General features: G+C 33.8%; 1 protein-coding gene across 2 annotated transcripts in view; it reads right to left on the reverse strand.

Moving 5' to 3' along the window:
* Positions 1–10,710: 10,710 nt before the first annotated feature.
* Positions 10,711–20,111, reverse strand: part of LOC123557278 (sodium- and chloride-dependent GABA transporter 2-like) — a 55,927-nt gene continuing 46,526 nt past the window's right edge. Inside the window, exons 9-14 of one of the 2 annotated variants that reach the window (XM_045348678.2) lie at positions 17,647–17,759; positions 16,820–16,957; positions 15,000–15,099; positions 14,310–14,410; positions 12,712–12,891; positions 10,725–11,794 (exon numbers count right to left, since the gene is read on the reverse strand). In XM_045348678.2, coding sequence (XP_045204613.2) covers positions 11,681–11,794; positions 12,712–12,891; positions 14,310–14,410; positions 15,000–15,099; positions 16,820–16,957; positions 17,647–17,759 — 746 coding nt within the window. In that variant the 3' untranslated portion in view covers positions 10,725–11,680. Of the gene's footprint in view, positions 11,795–12,711; positions 12,892–14,309; positions 14,421–14,999; positions 15,100–16,819; positions 16,958–17,646; positions 17,760–20,111 lie in introns of both variants that reach the window. The other variant, XM_045348679.2, reaches the window with a different exon arrangement.

Here is a 20,111-nt window from a genome sequence, read left to right on the forward strand (position 1 = left end):
ATGAAACAGTTACGAGTAGTTTTCTCCGCTCGAAAGAAATTGTCATTGCCAGATTTGGGTTTAAATGCTGATATTGTTGTGAATATAAGATAAATTCAAATAAAACTTACATGTATCAAAAGGTAGCCCAAATAATTTTACTCAAGAGTTGAATATCGTTATATTTTTGACTGGTTGATAACTTAATAACAATTATCTAACTATCTATTTACGTCCGATACATTTCCATACACAGGTTTATTTTTAGGTTACACGCCACGTCTATGTCATCGACATTTTTTTATTTACTCCATGTACTTTACTATTCGCATTATGGTAACAATTTCGTTTTTACTGTATGTTTTTAAATTGATGGCATTTTCTTCTTATTAAAGATTTTTCTATTGTGTTTTTGCCTTTTCTAGCCGAAAGTCCAATTTTATTTTTCGCATTGATTTCAATTTATTTACTTATAAGACATAATAGCTATTTGCGATCGCGCTGTAACAAATTTTACCGGTAAATTTATGAAAAATCGGCCGTTTTTATGTAATTTTGATTAGTTTAAAAATTGTATCTTAATAAAAATGCCCTAATATTCTAGCTACATCTATCTTTTATCCACGTTGAAAGTTTGAAGCAAATCTGTTGGATATTAAAAGCTCCACACGCGTTTCCTGTGTACGGGACACCTAAATTTCGCGGTATTATTCTTATCTAAAATTTACCTGGTTACCTAGCTGTCGTCGTCTACGTTTTCACTACTGGATTTTCCTATGGTGACTTCTTTCTTATATCCATTACTCTGCTCTGTATGTTGTTTATGCCACTGTAGGTCCCTAACATCTATTTACAAATGCTTGCCTAAGTTTACTGTAAATGATATTTTCTTCCTATGTTTACTATTAGATTTCTTATAGTTGTTTTATTACCTTTGTTTCTGTTCTATGTAAAACATGTTAAAGTTGTTTCAAATTTTGGTTAAAACTGTTAAAACTAGCTAAAATATGATAAAATTTGATAAAATCAGAATCGGCGTGTGCAAGCGATAAAACCAGTAAGTGCTGTGATTTATCCTCAATTATTTAGGTCCTTTTAGAGTGACCTTCACAAATATATTACAAACTAAACGTCGAATTATTTTGACTTATGTGAGTCTATAACTCGTCCATTCTACAGATAGAGGAGCAACTCCAATTTAAACATGTCGACACAGTTAAATTTTCTATACTTTTTGGTATTATCATTATTTTGCTTTCAAAATTAAGGAGGTATGTTTTATACTGTCTAAAATCGCACTGAAATGTCCACTAGAGATAACTAATTTTCGAACTCATATGTTTAACACATGCACATAAGACCAAAAATCTATGTCGGCGATCTAGGGTTAAACTAAATTGTATGGTACTGAAATTTGAATATCGGGACAATTACTAAACTGTTATGCTCAAATGATTGGTTAATGATATACATCTTGAACAAAACATCGCCTTTTTAAATATGTGTCAATCATTTGTATATTGATCGCGTACCTATTGTGTCGGCAATTTGGACAACAGATACGTTACAGCATCTATTCACTTGAAATACTCAGGTACGTAATGCATGTTCTGGAACGACTATTGACAGTTTGAATGTTTAATGATATGATTATCAAAAAAATATTTATTCATTAACGATATAAACTTATTGCAGAAAATAAAATAAGATGATGTTTAACTGCCACTGTATTTTAATTTGTTTTTAACAGATACGTTACGAAGTGTTTCATTCAGCATACATTTATATTGCATTTATCTAGAAATTTTACTGGACAGTGTAGTAGAACACGTGTTAAACTTTGTATCCGAGTTAAAGTATTTAACTTTTAGTCCAGATTTCATATTTTTTCACTTGAGAAAACATATAAAAAACAGATACGTTACAAACAACAGATACGTTATACAACTGTGCTATAAAAGTGTAAAAATGTTTGAATTGTTTGAATAATCATTACCTTAACTTAAAGTTTTAGAAAATAGTTGATTACGGTATTATTATTGATATCTGAAGTTTATAAGACATCATAAACATTGAATAAAACAGATACGTTACAATTTCTATTTTTTATGTTACATGTTCGAATTAAAGTTTTTCTATACAAAACATGGACATTTTGTGTTATATTTCTTTATTTTCAAATAGAATCATATCAAAATGTATGAAATATAATGCAAATGTAACGCCAATTAATCAATTTAAAAATGCGACAGATACGTTATACGAAATGGGTAGACTATTTTCACCAAAAAGACTGTTTATTAGGATATATCTAAGAACCAAAAGTTATATTGTTCATATAGTATGTTTCCCTCATCAGTTCAAGTACATTAACCTACACGATGATATAGGTCTTATTTCATAATCCAATATGAAGTGCGTTTTATGACAATTGATATTTGTGTAAATTACGTTATTTTTTCCATACCATTTGATTTATTTTATCAATCATAATATTTAAATAACTTCATTTCTTATTAAACTATAAAGAGTATTTAGTCTGAACATGTAAATAACGGACACAAATATTGTTATGTGTTATATTAAAATATTCTTTTGAATGAAAATTTGCAGTGTAACGTATCTGTTGCTGATTTACAGCTATCTTTGTAAAATCAATGAAATAATGAAAAATTGTCGATAGTTAACTAAAATATTTAATTTGTGTACTCCAAAGACATGATACAACTAAATAAAAACAAATCTGATTATATTTGGGAACATCAGATGTGGGGACATTTTTACTGCCCAAGTTGCTCCTCTATCTGTAGAATGGACGAACTGGTTCTTTCCATGAACGAAGACAAGGCTTATCAACTGTTAATAACTGATATAGTGTTAAAACGACTTCAAATAAATAGTAGATAAATTCACATAGTTTTACACGTAAACCCCACCAAAAAATCAAATAAAAAAAAAAATAAAAAAAATCAGTTTTTATGGATATAACAATTACATTTTCTACAAGTGTTGCGGAGCTTGAAGCTGGTTCAATGATCAATGGCGATACCTTTCTATAAAACCATGTATACTTTTGCATGGTTAGAAATTTCGTCGATAATAATTGTCATAACAAACAAAAAACGCTGTTTTCATTTGAACGTAGTTGAAATATTCTATATTCTACTTTTGAAACAATATACATATATATCTATTTTCTCCTTATTCATTGCACTTTACAATGTATGCAAGTACGGCAATACTTCAAAGATAGTCAGAGCGCGCGCTTTGTGTGACGTCAAGATAAAGAAAAATGTTTCACCACAAAGTTAATGAATGAGGCGGGGTTAACCTGTCAGCATTGCTCCAAAAATAGCTTCAGCTTCACCGTTTTTGTGACGTAAAAGAGTAACTCTATCGATTTCAAAAAGGAGGAAAGGGCAATTTGATCTGCAAACAGTAGTACATAAAATGTGCGTAAATGTAAGTACATGCTACATGCAATCAGTAATTGTGAATAGAGGTCCAATGTTATAAGCACTAAACCCGTGACTGGGAAACGACACGTGGTAATCACAATTTACTATTCTAACATGTAAATGCCATAATATATTCACAATTACTGATTGCAATTAGCATGTACTTACATTTACGCACATTTAATGTAATTCAATTCAATACAAAATAATAAAATAAATCATCCTTTGTTAAATTGTCTTATGGACTGCTAGCTTGAAAATATAAAACGTCACATGCAGTGACGGTTCGGCTATCGAACTTTAATGGTATCATATTAGTAACTCTTACACAGTACACAGTGACCGGAATAGAGACCAAATTGTTTTAAAGTTTCCCGTAAGATACCGAAATCGGCTTAAACAAGAAAACATCGGCAATGAAAGGTTCTTGCACTTATGCTATGCAGTCGTAAGTAAGAATTAATAATTCTAAAGCCTTGGCTATCATAAATTTGGTCGAACTTGTACAGATTTTTTTTTATAAAAATCGTCGGAAAAGTTGACTTAATCTCCGTATAAAGCGTCCAATAACTTTTTTAGGGCGCCAGATACAGACTCAGGATAAATTGTCGGGAGGAGATAAGTAGCGTGGTCACAGATTGCACGCATGCAATGTTTCCAAAGTAAAAGAAAAATTCACTTACTTGGCAAAATATCCTCCCTTAGGTGATGATTTGTCAACAGAATCCGCCATATTTACACGAGAGACACAATGACACAATTTTCTCACTTAAACCACAGAAAGACACTTTTTACGTCCTACCCACTGCTTCCTATTCTACAGTGCATATATTGAATATTACTTTCAAGAATGTTTTGTTAGGTCTTTTACAGTTTTATATTTCCCTTTAGTTTTTCTGCATGTTGAAGAGATACAAGAATTTTTTAAAGAAATGTTAACATGTAGCAGTTTGCCGAATCATACAAATATAAAGCCTGTGTGTATTAATTGATGTATTTGAATAGTGGAAGTACAAATTATCAATTTGATATGGAAATACATAACTTAAAGCCTAGTGTTACGCTTCTCTTCACGGCATATACAGTCGATGTATCATCAGTAATTTGTCTACATTTGACAGACGGGTGACAATTTGAAATAATAAAATATCCACATTACATTTAAAGATATCCAATGGGCATCTTTAACTAAAATATCTTATCGTTAAATATCTACTGCAAATGTATAAATTCATCATCAAATGTATTTAACTTTACCAAATATATAAATTAAGACCAACGGCGTACTTACATTACGATATAACAATATAAAGCCCCATCCCCGGGTCTTCTCTTTCAAATTTCATTTATCTTTGGTTAAATTTCGTCTTATGTACAACGAAGTACGTAGTACCATTTTAATGAAAAATAGTAGGAAATAGCATGGTTAAGTTTTGAAGGTGGTGAAATCCTAATACAGTCTCTGCAAGACTACTCAAGGAGATTCACTTCACCAAAGGACAGCTCTAGTCATAAAAAGATCATTCTATTAATTTGATAACTATGTTATGAAATAACTGCGTAATTGTAAATACCTTTTTTTCTTTCTTTCAAGTAGTATCTAGTACCCCATATTTTTCAGGGTTGAACTTCATTGGCCAATCTTTTTCCTATGCTTCTAGGGAATGGAGATCATTTTCCAGAATTTATGTAACAAGTTAGGATTTCCGCATAAAACACACAATAGTTTTATATACAAATGATGTACTGTTTCTTTTAATACAGTCGGTAAATGGTGAAGGTACTGCTGCTCCCAAATTCAATGTGTCATTTCAGAAGTCTTAGTATCGGTGCAAAGTGTATGTACCCAGCTATAGTATGATACCTTTCTATCAAATTTCTGCCGATCACAATGCCCAGGAGAACCCCATGCGGGTATAGGTACAATACAAGCAAAACAGGAGCACCGAGACAGTGGCTTCGTATTGTCTTGTCATATTTTAATACCCAGGAGATCAAATTAGGGCAAATGTTGTCATGCTGTTTGTGAAACGGTGTTATTCAAAGGACGTATGGTTATTGGAATAAAGAGTTTGCATATTCGGTGTGACATTGCGGAATCAAATATATTAGATTTCTTACGGCAAGTATATTATATTCCTTATGGGTATGATATTGTTATGATATGTTTCAACAAGATAATATTCTATTTTATAGAATATTATGAGAGAGAGGTTTGCAAACTGCGATTTTCAAGGGATTGCCAGTTAAGTTCTTTAAGGTCATATGACTGACAAATTGATGAAAAAGACGTTAAATCCGAACACACACACACTGCTTGTTTTATTATAGCTGTTGCATACGTATCGGTCTGTTGATAGTTATACTCGTTGAATTTCAGATGGTAGTGCTTCATTCAAGTTTTGATCGGACATAAAGATGTTATATGCTGTTTCTTTGAATTTTCTGTTTGTTGTTTTGACATTTCTCTTGCTGATTCTGGGTGAGTTCTTTACTTTTGAAGTTATGATATGTATGTCCTTTGACTAACTGTGATCTCTACCTAAACTGAATCCCTGTGTATTTTGTTCATTCTATTAATTTGTTAATTATGTTATGAAATAACTGTGTAATTGTAAAAACTTTTTTTATTTCTTTCAAGTAGTCTCTAGTACCCCATATTTTTCAGGTTCGTTGACCAGTCCTTTTTCTATGCTTCTAGGGAATGGAGATCATTTTGCAGAATTTGTGTTACATGTTAGGATTTCCTCATAAGACACACAATGGCTTTTATGCAAATGATCTACTGTTTCTTTTAATAGGGCATTTTAAGGATATAGGCCTATAGTTGCTAGCCTCGGATTTTTGGTCTTCCCTGTATACTGGATCGAAGTGACTGCATTCTTCCAACTACTCGGACTTGACCAGTTTTCAGCGATAGTTTGAATATATCAAAATACACAGGGTTTCACTTAAAGTAAAGATCTCAGTTGGTCAAAGCACATAAATATCATGACTGGAAAAGTAAAGAACTCATCCAGAATCAGCAAGAGAAATGTGAAAACAACAAACAGAAAAATCAAAGAAACAGCAGACGCATATTTCAAAAAAGAGATGAAAATTGTTTATAACGTGCGGATTTTCGTATAAGAGACACATGACTTTTTCGGCAATAAAATAACAAAACCAACAAAACGAAAATGTTAAGCTTACGATGGACTGCTTAAAACTTAAGTGATGTAAATAAAGAGCAATCAGCGCAAACAACAAAAGAATGTAAAATATTTGGAGCGAAAATCATTCAAATAAGATCGACGAAGAAGAAATTATAACAGTTGATAGTGTACCTTCATTAAGCAATCAAACATATACCAGCTATGATAAAAGTGAAAAATATCAACGACCTTTGGGTAAAATTGATGAGGCGACTTCATTTTTGATACAATAAATATTTCAAGATACTTTACAATGGAACTATTGCAAAACGATTTCTTAATTGACGCTTACCAAAGAAAGTAAAGAATAATTTTGCACAGGCAAGGGATTATTGGAAGGACAGTTTGTCAGATTCATGCATGGAATTTGCCCATCAGGCAAGGAAGAAATGCGACTGTAAGTCACTACAATTCACTATCAATCTTCTTGTTCCGTCAGACAGAGTTATTAAACGATTTCAGCCCAAAGTCAGTTACAGTTGGTAGTGATAAACTGGAACTAGGGATTCTTAAAGAAAATGTAGAAATGTTGCCTGAGTTTGGTGTTATTTTTTCACATCAAACATAATTGTGAACGACGTATCTTTCGTTGCTTTCCCATAGATTTCATCGTTTTCTGTTAGAATCCCTGATTCAAATTCAGCACTATCAAGTGCATTCATTTGTGGACAAAGCCAGGCTGAATCTGACAAATTGTCCTCCCAATAATCTCTGGAATTTCGAAAAGAATTCTTTAGTTTATTTTGGTTAGTTTAGTTTATACTAATTTGTTTTAGCTCGATTGTGATGAAAGCTTTAAGCTTATTGGAACCACTCTAGAGACCGCTTCCTGGAAAAACCAGTACTGGTGGGTGTCATATGAGATTTCATGGTCGTGATCCCACTGGGGCTCGAACCCATGATCCCCGGATTGAGCGTCCGACACCTTATCCACTAGACCACCGCTTAGTTTCTTTTAAATTCCCTCATTTCAGAAATCGTTTTGCAATTGTACCGTTGTAAGGCATCTTTGAACAACTTACTTGAAATATTTGATTTGAAATCACTTCTAAAGTCGCGCAATATTTCTGCTGCATAACTGGTGCATATTTTTCGATACAAATCTAATAACCTATAACTACTTGCTCACTTTATGTTGCTTAATTGCTTCCTGTGCTTCAAATGGATCTTTTACAGACCGTATTATAATTAAGATTCGCGCACGAATTATTTAAACCAACTCTGTGCCACCGTACATGTTGCTTTCATTTTGACTAAGATATTTTGGGAAAACCGTTTAATAGAAAAACGAGATCAAAATAAACTACTACACACAGAACAAAATCTAAATTTTCAATCATATTTAGACCTGCTGGTATGTTTAACTCAGATATAAGTAATGTGTTTAGCCGCAATACTTCGATGAGTGTCAGTAACGCTTTCCTGTGTCTTTGTTTAGAGTTTGCAACATCATCGGTTAGAGTGAGGAACATGATATTAGATAGATATTGAGTATTTTTGATAAAGCAGTTGCAGTAATATATTTCTGAGTCATTGCATTTAATTTATCATTGATTGTCTATAACTATTGTTTTTGAAAACGTGTAATATATTTTTTTTTGCTGTGGAAAATAGTAAAATATTTATATTTACTCAAAAACAGACGGAATTTTTTTAAAAATTAAATGTTTTAATCAATTTAATCGGTTACATTTAGAATCTGAATACATGTTAATGCAAAGACACAAGTAAATGTAATCAAAGTAATTATCATATATGAAAATAATATCAGCCGTGTCATACGGAGCGATACCATAACCAGCCATCGTTGAGATGTTGTCACATGATATCGTTGAGACATGGCTTACGTTGGAACGTCCTTCTCCCGGTGTGATGTAATGCTGTACTTATACCAAATAACCCACCTCATTATCTACAACATATTCCTACATTTATCAACTAGATTGTTAATCGGCTTATTGTAGTTAGGGTAAGCGTATTGCTGTTTACAGGTTTGCACAGTAGTTTAGGATTTTCTCGTCTGAAAACGAAGTTTAGGGTGTCATTTTACGGCGGTAAGTTGATTGATCGACTGGTCAGTAGGTCGGTCGGTCGGCTGCAAAAAGTTTGTGGAGCATTAAAAGTCACAATGAACTGTGGCCGTGCGTGACATGCTCTTTCTTAGGTGGACGAAGGTTGGTGCTCTAAGGCGCCCATACCCGCTCAAGTTTACCAAGTTTACTTCCACAGATTTCGAGGGTTTTCAGTGAAATTCTTGCAATGTTCTGTGATGTGTTCCAGCGAATCTTTGTAAGGCGGTCACCATCACCAAGAAGTGTGCTTGACATGATATATTGTTATCTTAAGCGGACAACTGCACGGTGGTATTATTAGGACACTCATACCATCTCAAGTTTCCAAAAATATTTATAGAGCAAACTATTTGCGCAGATTTGAAGGGATTTCAGTTAAACCTCAAAATGAAATGAGGGAACTGGTGCTGGTAGGAGAGCACTTTTGGATAATTGTTTTGGAGTTTTAAAAAAGAAGACGAACGCAAAACTTTCTGCAGTAGGTTTGCGTTTCTATAAAAAAAATTCTTCTAACCATATTCTGTTTCATCTTGACATAGCAAAAAGGTGTGAGTAGAGAACTAGAGTACCTGAGTGCACTGTGCATAGAAAACACAGTCAAAGCAACACATTGAAAAGTAGGCCAACAACAAATAGAAACAGTACAGGAAAATTATACGGGTTGCTCGAAATGCCTATTTACAAAGATATTTTAATTTTATGAATTGTATAAAAGTTGGGGATGAGAGAAAAAAGGGAAGGGTAAGGAAAGGGAAAGTATTGGTGGGGTATACATGTAAAAGAGGTGGGTATGTGTGTATTGAGGATGAAGAAAATGAATACCGCCAACATAAAAGATATTCATTACATATAAAACGAAACGACAAAAATTGTATTGACAGTCTGTAAGTCGTTAAACGTGTTTATCATTATGAAGCCTTTTTATCAGGCAAGATATAAATAGTTCAAAGTTAACACTAACCCTTCTTTGCATTATATCCTCAAGCTTACAGGGGTAACGGCGCTTTAATTTCATGTGTCATTCGGAATGTCTTCAATCAATGTTCAGTCTTCAGCACTGATGTCACTTGACACTGTTAATGCCGACAACTAGGCGGCAGAAGCCGCAAAAATAAGTTAAAATGAGCGGGGCCATGAGAGAACCAACATAGTGGCTTTGCGACCAGCATGGATCCAGACCAGACTGCGTATCCGCGAAGCCTGGTCAGGATCCAAACTGTTCGCTTTCAAAGCAAACTGCAATTAGAGAAACCGTTAGCGAACAGCATGGATCCTGACCAGCATGTGCAGGCTGATCCATGATGGTCGCAAAGCCACAATGTAGGTTCTCTCATGGCGCGGCTCAAATATGGACATCGTCTTCAATGGAATGGATAGTAACTTATGTCAAAGAAACAGAAGGTTTAAACGCATTTGGGGCATGTAAACACAATTCATTTTAAACTAGTTACTCCAGACAGGATATTTACTGATAAATTTGACTTACCAGTGTATAAAAAACATATGAATAGGGTCAAACCAACACATAAGAGAACTAATGTGCTCAACGTGTCTGAAGGCAGAGCAGCAGGAGCGCATATCATTACTTCATTTTCTCAAACTCGGATAGTTTTCATTTAGTTTAACAATTTTAATGTCCAACATATTTCTCAAAGTAGCAAAAGTGTTACGAAACATGTACATTAAAAAAATAAGTGAAAGTAGAACTGTTTAAAATTAAAAATCTTGCAATAATTAGGATACAAATTGTCAATTTCCATTAGCCAGACATCCATAATGAATATGCTAAACACACATTATCGTAAGAAAAGAATTTGTAAAATATATTTAAAACGTTTTATGTCCTTTTCAAGTCGAAGTATGTGTTCAATATCAGCAACCTCTCTTGAAACCTCACCTAATTGTATTGAACGGTTCGGTAAAATATTTTTGAATTATGATGGTCTTGGTAAAAATGAATGAAAACTCAGTTGACAGAAGACACTTAAATACCTTAAATGACACTCAAATCAGATGAACAAATCTGATGTATAGCATTCTGCATTCTACAGTCTACGAGAAAACTTCTTACGAATCTCTATCGCATAATCAAACTTGTTCTGAGAAGGAATGAACTTTTGTATTCACAGTAATTATCTACATCTGATGTATAGCATTCTGCATTCTACAGTCTACGAGAAAACTTCTTACGAATCTCTATCGCATAATCAAACTTGTTCTGAGAAGGAATGAACTTTTGTATTCACAGTAATAATCTACATTGTCTTCGTTAAAGAAGAAGGGTTAATACGTTTTTGTTTCCTGTCATAGCATCGACGGGATCCCGTGGGATAATCGGGTGCCCAAGTCTAATCCGACTAGGCCTATAATGGATCTCTCAGGATTATGCAGATGTCATAACATGAAAACACATGAGCGGCTACATTAGCACTGAATGAAAATGACACCAATTTCTTAATGAATCAATGACAAGCTGATATTTACTTTCATTATGGTTGTTGAAAAAGTATATTTTGTATATCTTAATTCCAAAGTAAAATATTTCAGCTGGAATCTTTAATTTAAACTTCTTTATAACAGCGAGAGTAAAATCAAATTTCAACATCTGTACCAAGTGCATTCCCGCAGCTCCCCAACAAACGAAATCAGTTTCATTTAAGTATGACGGTATTTGAGGACAACTGTAGAGGTATTTCAGCTCAGTCTAGTGTATCTCCTTTTGCACTTTACCCGTATTTTGATAATGGCAGTAAGTACTTTAACTCTGTTCTGTTATACAAAGTAAAACATTATGTTAAAAGGATATATTTACTGATCTATTTTGAATGGAATTATACAAGTGTATGATAAATGAGTATATTTATTGAGTACACTTTTTTGATATAATAGTGTTAAAAGCACTTTCGTTCGAAGAGTATTTCTGAAATCCTGTGTCCGCGAATGTATTGCCAATCTCTGCTTTTTCTCCGTTGGCAGCCTATGATTCGATGTCTAATGTGCATTCAGTTCCTATGTAATTTATTTTTGAAAAGTCCTCTTTGGCGCGAAGTTGATGTTTCCTCAGCTTTGGTTTTGTCGCCTCTTTTATTCTCTGAAAAGAAACAAATGCGACTCAATTATTCTTTCTTTATAATGATTCTATAATCGATGTAAATTCTGATTTAAATTTTCGGGGATTCTCCAAAACAAACATGTACTACACATTCTAGTATCATAATCTAAGAGCGCAAAACAATATCAACAACAACTAAAACAACAACAACAACAACAACAACAACAAAATAATTATGTTTGTAAAAAGCGCTAACTATCACAAAAAAACTTTATTCGCCTTTATTATACAACATACGTTTTTAATTTCGAAGTGTTGAACATACATTCCTATTCATTATAGATACACGATTTCACATCTGAATAACGAGTACTTTAATGGATAACAGCATGTACTGACACCAATTGTCGTAACATAAGATTTGTAATCGCTTTAACAATGGTAAGCCAGAACGAGATCTATACCCGTAAATTGCTTCCAGTGAATTAAGGTACTCTAAATATCTCTAGACAAATTTTTTTACTGCACGTGTTTTTTTCTGATCCATACATTGAATTATAAAAGAAAATATATACTGCTCTGTATAAAATCTATAAAAAGATCCTCTGGAAGCATAGAATGCAACCGAGGTAAATAATAGTAGACTCGGTTTATTTGAGTCTGTATATGAGAGGAAATGGAAAGTTCAACACCCCTCATGCTATCTAGCACTGACTTCAGCGTAATGCTATTACATAGATTTTGAATGAACTCTATGATCCCAGAGAACAAGAAAATATAACAATACTGAGGCGTATCGTTAATACAACTTCCGTAAGATTCATAAAATATGGCTACATTTTATTTAGTTTCAGTCAGTTATTTCAACTTCTTATTTGTTTGTTTGTTTGTTTTGGGTTTAACGCCGTTTTTCAACATTTCAACTTCTTAAGTATTTAGAACATGTAAACTGTTACCTCAAGAAACGTTCCCTCAGCTTGGTAAATTCTATAGCTGCCAACTATGGGTATCCAAACAATGGAAGCAAGGGCCATAACCCAGCCTATTCCTATTGCCCATTGGGGATAATGGTATTCTACAGACTTCCGGTCATACTTGAGTTCAGAGTATGAAATGACACCAACTATGAACAGAAACTGAAATACATCAAAGTAAATCGTGGAACGTGACTCAAAATAGAACAGTAATAACATTTTCTAAAAAATGTGGTTTGTTATTCTTCGGCAGTGTTGACTCATTCTAGAGCTAATCTTATAATGCGACAGTACTTTTCTTGTATCGAATAGGATTCTCAAGTATTGCGCTCTAACAAAAATATAAAACGGCATGTGGACAGCACTCCACTTCGGATATATAGTACAAAAGAAATAAAACACAAGGCTACAAACAGCGTAGTCATAAAATACTTATCCCAAATTTACAAACCATCGTATTCTAAAAGACTTGGCTATTATATATATTTATATCATAAATTATGGTGAGGTCTGAATATTTCATTCTGTCTTTATATTGAATTAATATTAAGGTAATTCGCACAATACAAAAGGACTGAAAGCAGGGAAAATGATACACAATGTTCAATGAGGGGCATATGCTACACTCACCTATGTTTGTATTGTCTGTTCAGAAAACTCGAATCAATATTGAACATTCATATTTAAAACATATTCTAATTTTACATTCATGGTCTGATGTAAACAGCAAATTACATTTACAACATATGAACACCTATATTGATTCAACAAATTTAACATTGTCGCAACGGAAGACAAAATAGAAAAGGTCATCTAACGCCGTTGCAAGCTCGATTTGATTGAGCATGATTATGAACGGTTGTGGAAATGCAAGCTACTGTCTACGCCCAAAGTTGAGCAGAACTCGACATTTGTACATATTACATGTACAAAAATACAATTAAACAAAAAACACAGATATATTGATACATGGAAACATCAACGGTACACAGAGTGTAATTCACAGAAAAGTGGCCAGTTAAAAATAATTCGTTAGTCATACATGAGGGAAAAAAATGGGCAGATTCTGAGTACTAAAAAATTAAGAAAGGGAGCCTTAATTTCACAGATATAATAAAAAAAAATTAACAAGCAGGCATCATATCCATGGGATGATAAAACAAAACCCAAAAACATAAAAGTGGAATGAAATTAATAAAAACGTACCAGAGGTATTTCCACATTCTACATTGTTACATTTGTTTGCTTTGTTGGTTTTACTGTCGCACTGAATCATTTATGGGTCAAACTTTCCAGTTTTGATGGTGAAGGAAGATCACAGGTGCCCCTCCGTGCATCATTTCCTCACGGGCTGGCACCTGAGTAGAACCACTGACCTTCCGTACTTCCGTTAGTCTGCTGGATAAGTTCTTCATATGAAGAAACCATTCTTCAACTCCCCGAATGAGGCTCGATCCCATCTTGGTGAGGGGCAAGTGATTTGAAGTCAGCGACCTTAACTAATTTACATTGTTACAAGTCCAATTACAAAATACCTAGTAAGAATCATTGTATATAACCATAGTACTCTACATACATACCAAGATGAAAATTGGTGTCAGGAACGTCCAAAACAATTTAAACGCTGGAAATACACGGCGCCCATACATCATTTCCAGGTTGTCATAGAAACGATTTATACCTGAAAAACGCTAAAATTATACAAAACAAAAATGCATCACAGCGTTGTAAGGTGATAATATATCCAGAATGCCACTCACTAAAAAGTCAGTTGATAAATAATCAAACGTTTTGATATGGAATTAATTTGCATCTTTGTTCTTGAGGGAGCCCTCTTGGCCACTGAACTGATTCATGAAAATGAGAAGCATTTTGTTCTCATTTCGAAGCTAGCCCAATCATATTTGATACATAGATAAACTCTAAAAAAAAGCTTAAGGAATTATCTGAATGCAATGTGTGCAACCAAACAAAATAACAGCAGATTGTTTGATCGAGTATATTCTTGAGAGGTAATAAAATGTTCAGTAAACCACGCTCTGCACCCCTCTTGCACCAGTTTAAACAGACTTCCAAGGAAGTGCACGATTTCAAAGCTCAAGACAATATAAAACGCATAATCTTTAACATGCAAATATCTTTTCTTTTAAGAATATCAAATAGCTTCTTTTGTTTCCCCAATTTCTGAGACATATCTAAAACATAATCATTTTTACATCATAAAGACAATAAAAAAGGAAAGTTGATAATATTTTACATTATTTACAAACCATAAACGTAAGAAATGACGATCATTTCTAAGAAGGTGATAACGAAAACAGTCCTGCTGGCACAGTAGTAGTCAAACAACTGAAATACGTACATGCCTCCCTAGTGTGGGAGGTAGAAAGTTTTAATTTTTTATAAAATTGAAAAATATAAAACAAACACGCACCTTTATGTTCTTGTGAAATTAAACCGTCTTGCGTTGATTTTTAGAGTTTACTTAAAACTTATTTGTTAAAGGTCTATAATGCTTTAATTTTTATCTTAAAAACAGATGAAACAGCAGTCAAAATAGATGTTATGTGTACTTACATGATTAGAAATGCACTACTTTTAATATTGCGTATGAACTGTTATAGTAAGAGCCATTAAGAAAGACAATAAAACAATAGATTCAATAAAAACATTCTAGTATATTCAGCAACATTCAAAACTTTAACAGATGATAAGAAAGCAATTATCAGAAATAGGATTTCACAAGAAATTAACGTATTTTATGTTCATAACGGAAAATGTGGCAGCATCATTTTAAACAAAGGCATGTTGAGCCTTAAAGGTCGTTTTGAAACAATTCCTACAACTTCAATTAATCACTCATTCACACCTCATATCTAATGGTAGCTATCATCATGAGAGTATCGTATTTCCCTGTGAGTACTTAGCAACAAGAAAGGAGGCTACTGATAACATATTACATAGTAATGCAGTGACATTTGTTCAATGGTTAAGTGCTCGTTTTATTTTTTTTTAATCATTACTTAATCAAATTAATACACAATTATCAGCTCAGATATTTTGTTTAAGATTAGCATAGGAACTGCCGCTTTCAGAGAATGAAGATGTTGTATTTGATAATAGAAAAAGTTGAAACTCCAATTGTCGCTCAACACGACAAAAGTGAAAATGTTGCAGCCTCAGTTTGATTAAGTCTGTTCGTGGACGATAGCGGAAGTGCATGCTACAGTCCATGCCAACTAGACCCCGGTTGAGCAGAACTCAACATTTTTACATGTTACAAAGTACAAAAAGCAAACAATTTAACTTCTAGTACTGACGATACAAATCAGTTTGGAATCGGCATAAATATTCCGAACAGGAAATAAAAGTATGATTAATACCAGTGAATATTGAAATAAAGGGGAATAACAATGTTATCATAAGTCTCTTTGGTAGCATGCAGGTTGATCAGAAACATACATGGCCAAATAAAAACTGCTGATTAGAACAGTTACCTGATGCTTTACGAACAAAAATAAAATAAAATAAAAAAACGTGCATCTTCGTAGCATGATTACTCTGGATAACAATATTATGATCTTAAATATAAAATCAGACAAATATTTGTTGAATGCATTGAAGAGTTCTCATTTTTTTTAAAAATCAATGAAATTTTTAGCTTTTTATTATATTTGCGAAATAGATTAAAATAAACTTCAGCGGGCGTGTTCTCCAAACCGAAGGGTAACCCACGGTGTACATTTATTATTTCTTGCTAACTGTCCTCTTTGGCTATTTGATATAATCTAACTACATGTCTGTTATAAACGCAAGCATACATGCTGTAGGGTCTTGCTTCCAGGCAATTGCGTTCTTGGAACCTATATACTCCTTTAGATCTATGCTCCAGGTTTGAAAGGAACACAAGATACATGTAAGTCTGAAAATCTTTTCTTTATTATTATTGAAATGATATTTTAGTCAAGCGGGGTTATTCACCTCCGAAACTTACACAAATAAAATCTTTAATAAAGCGGTAAAAGCACCTTACGTTTAAAAAATAGCTGACGGTCCACAAAAATACCTAACAGACCAAAAATAAACGTACCTGGCAGACCATCGAGAGTCCAATCAGGAACGAAATAAGGCAAATTACTGCGACTAAAACTTCCCTCCTGTAACCTTTACGGAATACATTTGGATACAGATCGACAACACATGTTACTACAGCTTCTACGCCACCGAACTAAAAGTAGAAAAAAAATGAAGTAATTATGTTTGTACATCGGTTTCATACCATTTCTTATCTTTTCTTTAAACTGTTTCACACTTTGCTCACAAATTATTTACCTTTCTTAATGCTCAATCTTTGTTGTCGTTAAATTACAGCACGCCTCGCACTAGCATTTTGCCTTCTTAAATATCTCCATTGTGATTTTGCATTTATTCCGGTACCAGTGTACGCCTCAGACTGACAAAAATCTTGACTTTGAGTTCATTATAGGTGAGAAAACTTGTATGTATAACGTGTAAATAGTTCAAATCCTGCTCGCTTCCTCTACACTAAGAACTAGCAGATTATACCCCATTATTATTGACCAGTGTTCCGTCAAAAATGGATTAATACCCTAATTCTTTTATATATAGGATTGATTTTGTTAATGTCCATCTCTCGCTGAAGAAGAGAGATATCCCATCTACTTGAGAGAACAAATTCATATTTGTGTACCAGTAGATTTTGCATGTACAAAACTTTACAGCATGGTTTGAAATGTGTTTATATAGTTAAGTGGTATGGAGATTCAAGAATTTTCATGCAGCATCTTAAGACATGTATTTTTAAACGAGAAATTAAAAAAATACCAATGTACTTACACGCAATATTTAGGATTCACATACTTTGTTAATAAAAAAATGTTAAACCTCAAAACCTACCTGACTGTCAAGCCCAAGTAGAATGAGCATGAGAAAGAAAACTGCAGACCAAAAAGGTGCTAAAGGCATCTGGGCAACAGCCTCTGGGTATGCAATAAAAGCCAGTCCTGGACCTGGAATGTAGTTGGGTATCTGTTTGAAATTACTTAAATGTTGCTGTATCTATTGTTTATTATTATTCTGTTAAAATCAAAGTATATCCTTTGTGCTACAAAGAGTATTTTATTTCTGTTTGGTGACCTAGAATTAAGGGGAAATCCCCAACCGAGTGGTTAGGTCACTGATTCACAGCTGTGGGTTCGAAGCCTCGCTTTGAGTGAAGAATACTTTCACGTCATCAAGCTGGCTTACTTAATGCCAATGCTTCTACCCGGTTAACAGCTTTTGCTTGAGATCCCACCAGGAGGATTGCCTGGTGTCGTCTTCACCATCAATACTCGAAAGTTGTGACCTACAAATTGCGTCGTGTTGACTCAAAATAAAGAACAAATGTTTGATAAATGCAAACACATTGAAATAATCACCTCTGTACTACCTGCAACGAAATGAAATTGAAAATGCATATGAAGGATTGGATAGGGTAATTGTTTTGTTTTATCAAAATATTATTACACATGTCTAGATACAATACGCTTTAAGTTATAAAGTAATAGTTGAGTTGTGATAACAAGGCATTTGTTTTCCGTTTTTCAAAGAAACGTAATAAAACATAATAAAGCAGACAAGGGTGGTGTTTTATCCTTATTTCGATGATCAAGTACTAATACCTGATGCATGGGTTATGAAACTTAGTTTGAAACCTTGTCTCAGACGTCAGCGTTGTCAGTGGTCAATTTCAAGAATGAGTCATTCATCAGATGCTAGATCTTTTTTCTAAACTTGTCTCCAATTCGCTTTGATTAGATCGAATACTAAATTCAGTAAAAACATGATTTGGCATTGTTACAGTCGCATATGCTACTGTTGAAACTAGAGCTATCACTGAAGGTGATGAATGTACTCCCCTCAAGCACTGACACAGTACATTTCAATTTGACGCACACAAGATTTCATTATGATGTGGACTGTATGTGTAATAGTATAGTAACAAAAAACGAAGTCCCATAACTCTGCAGAATTTTTTTCTGAAAGAACCTAACATGCACAACACATAAGTAAGGTTGGTACTGATCACTTGTGTGAAGTTTCATTAAATTGTGTGCAATGGTTCGGGAGATTAGGCGCGAACAAGGTTGCATATGCAGACTCTATGTATAAAACATAGTAACAAAACAATGTGTGTGTATTCGGGTTTAACGTCTTTTTCAAAAAAAATTTCAGTCACATAACGACGGTGTCTACTTGTAGCAGTGAGCACAATGCCCAACTTTATAGTGCTGCCTCACTGGAATATCACGCCTTAGACACGTGACATGGTACCCAACCCAGTCACATTATACTGACACCGGGCTGACCAGTACTAGCACTATCCTCTTACTGCTAAGCGCCAAGCGAGAAAGCTACTAGTACCATTTTTACGTCTTTGGTATGACGCGGCCAAGGATTGAACCAACGACCTCCCGCACTCAAAGCAGACACTACCACTAGCCTACAGATGCGTTTTTTTAAAAGAAAAAGTTCCATAACTCTGCAGAATATTTATATAGAAAAACGAAACATGCACCATGCACAATTAGGGTTGGTACTGATCACTACTATTGCTACTATTGAAACTAGAGCTATCACTGAAGGTGATGAATGTGCTCCCCTCAAGCACTGACACAGTACATTTCAATTTGACGCACACAAGATTGCATAATGATGTTGAATGTATGTATATAGTATAGTAACAAAAAACGAAGTCCCGTAACTCTGCAGAATTTTTTTTTCCTGAAAGAACCTAACATGCACAACGCATAAGTAAGGTTGGTACTAATCACTTGTGTGAAGTTTCATTAATTTGTGTGCAAGGGTTCGGGAGATTAGGCGCGCACAAGATTGCATATGCAGACTGTATATATTGTGAAATCATTAATATTCGTGGGGGATTTATTTTCGTGGATTTCGTGGTTGAGTCAATCTACAAAATTTAATCCCAGCGAACAAGTAAAATTCCCATTAGTTTTATGTTCAAAAGTTGAAATCCCCGAATTCATATTTCCACCAAATTGCCGTTTTGACCAAAACCACGAAATTTCATGCCCACAAAATTAAATGATTTTACAGTATACAGTATATTAACAAATAACAAAGTCCCATAACTGTGCACCTTACATACACTATGCACAACTAGGGTTACTACTGATCACTTGTGTTAAGTTTCAGTTAACTGTTCTCGTGGGTTCAGGAGAATAGACGTGCACAAGATTGCATATTCAGACTTCATGTATAAAGTAACAAAATAAAACAAAAAAGAAAAAAGAAGTCCCGTAACTCGCTAAATGTTTTTTCTGAAAGAACATAACATGCACCATGCATAACTACTG

This window comes from Mercenaria mercenaria, chromosome 5 (genome assembly GCF_021730395.1).
Source record: "Mercenaria mercenaria strain notata chromosome 5, MADL_Memer_1, whole genome shotgun sequence".
NCBI lineage: Eukaryota > Metazoa > Mollusca > Bivalvia > Venerida > Veneridae > Mercenaria > Mercenaria mercenaria.